This window comes from Nannobrachium achirus (assembly GCF_963921795.1).
Source record: "Nannobrachium achirus genome assembly, chromosome: 5".
NCBI lineage: Eukaryota > Metazoa > Chordata > Actinopteri > Myctophiformes > Myctophidae > Nannobrachium > Nannobrachium achirus.
The window spans coordinates 14,838,162-14,840,093 of NC_137814.1; the positions used below are offsets into that span (position 1 = coordinate 14,838,162).

Below are 1,932 nucleotides of genomic sequence, written 5' to 3' on the forward strand. Positions count from 1 at the left end.
ATTGGATTGAAAAAATTACAAGAACTTGTCCGGGATAGGCACAAGAAGGGTTAAAGGTATATGACGCTCTGAATGAAACTGAGACAGGTTTGAACAAACTTACTGCCCCCTGCACTGAGTCAAACTAATATATGACAAGCATTTAATTTCCTCCTTTTTCTCAATTATTATATTATAAAATGATTATGATTATTTAAAACAAATCTTAGAATGTCAAGCATTTAAGTTACTGCTTTGAGTCAAACTAATAAATGACAAGCATTTAACTTCCTCCTTTTTCTCAATGATTATATTATAAAATGATTATGATTATTTAAAACAAATATTAGAATGACAAGCATTTAACTGACTCCTTTTTCTCATTGATTATAAATTATTATGATTATTAATAATCTCTCGCCGCCGACCACGGAGTGACGGCAGCGGATGTCCGTGAGAGGTGCCGTGGGACCCCGGTCACGGACCCCCGCAGGGCGGCCAACACAGACCTCCGCTGCGGTCGTCCCGTTGTCGGCGGCGAGGGACCCCCGCAGGGCGGCCAACACAGACCTCCGCTGCGGTCGCCCCGTTGCCGGCGGCGAGGGTCCCACGGCACCTCTCATGGACCTCCGCTGCCGTCACCCCGTGGTCGGCGGCGCGAGACCCCCGCAGGGTGGCCGACTCACGTCAACCCTCCACCGGGGTGTCTCTCGCAGACTGCCGGTCCTCAGGGGGGTGATCCCTTGCCGCTAATATTTATTATTAAAAGTTATTTTTCATTAGGAAACGTTTTCTTTTTTTGTAATGTTATTTTCTAGCGTTGAATAATGGTTTGAAGAGTCATTTTCGGCAATAAGAATGAATGCAATACAGTTATTTATTATTAAAAGTTACTTTTCATTATTAAAAAACGTTTTATTTTTTGGGAATGTTAGTTTCCGTGTTCAATAAAGGTTTGAAGAGGAATTCAAAGCCCACCTTTGGGACAGAGCAGCGTGCACGTGACATTATTGCCATGATTCTATTGGATAGTATATGAACCTTCTAAATCCGCCTCCCGCTTTTGAATCCAGCTCCTCCTTGGCCCGCCTCCTCCTTTGCCCGCCCCTACTGGGTTTCTGCGTACTGCAGTCGGACCCGTCTCCCTAGTTCGCATGGTCCAAGTTAAAAGCAGGCAAAAAAAAAGTCGTCCAGCTGTCTGGTTAGCTCACTCAGTAGCGCAAGTTAGCAAAATCAAATCAAATCAAATGTATTTATATAGCACATTTAAAAACAACTCTCATTGTACCAAAGTGCTTCACAGGTTAAAAATGCATCATTACAAACAATCAAAAATTAAAAATAAAAGTAGAATTGACAACATAACCATAGTACTTCACATTAAAAACATTAAAAGTAGTAAGGGAAAAAAAGAAAAGGCCTCTAATCGAAAAAGTGCACAGTTCAACAGGGGGATTCAAAGGCTTGTGAAAATAAAAGTGTTTTAAGCCTGGTTTTAAAAACTTCAACAGAAGGGGCAAACCTAACAGAGGCGGGAATGCTGTTCCACAAGGTGGGGCCAGCGACTGCAAAGGCGCGGTCCCCCCTGTGTACCTTGTTAGAGAATGGGACCTCAAGTGTCCCCCTATCTGCTGACCTGAGGGTCCTGGTGGTGGGGGGATAAGACAGGAGATGTTAATCCAATGGCCCGGGTTCGATTCCCGCTGAGGGAACGACCAGTAAGTTATTCCTCTGAACGTGTGTTGGCGCATGCACATTGCAATGACAAGACCAAGCATGATGGGGTCTACCAGCTCCTGGTAGCCAGTAGTCAACTGAGTCTTAGATAAGGGATGACAACGGTGATAACAGACCCATACTAAGGGATGACAACGGGGACATCGGCTGTGCTGTCAAACAATGAAACTATATGGAATCTATGAACAGGTTGTGGGGGTCCCTCCCTGCTTCATC

At 44.4% G+C, this 1,932-nt stretch overlaps 1 protein-coding gene across 1 annotated transcript in view; it reads left to right on the plus strand.

The window, feature by feature from the left end:
- Positions 1-426: 426 nt before the first annotated feature.
- The window catches only part of LOC308284845 (LIM/homeobox protein Lhx8-like), a gene marked incomplete at both ends in the record, with an annotated part of 89,489 nt that continues 87,983 nt past the window's right edge, over positions 427-1,932 (plus strand). Inside the window, one exon of the mRNA XM_080725572.1 lies at positions 427-714. Within this exon, the coding sequence (XP_080581698.1) occupies positions 427-714 (288 nt within the window). The remainder of the gene's footprint in view (positions 715-1,932) is intronic.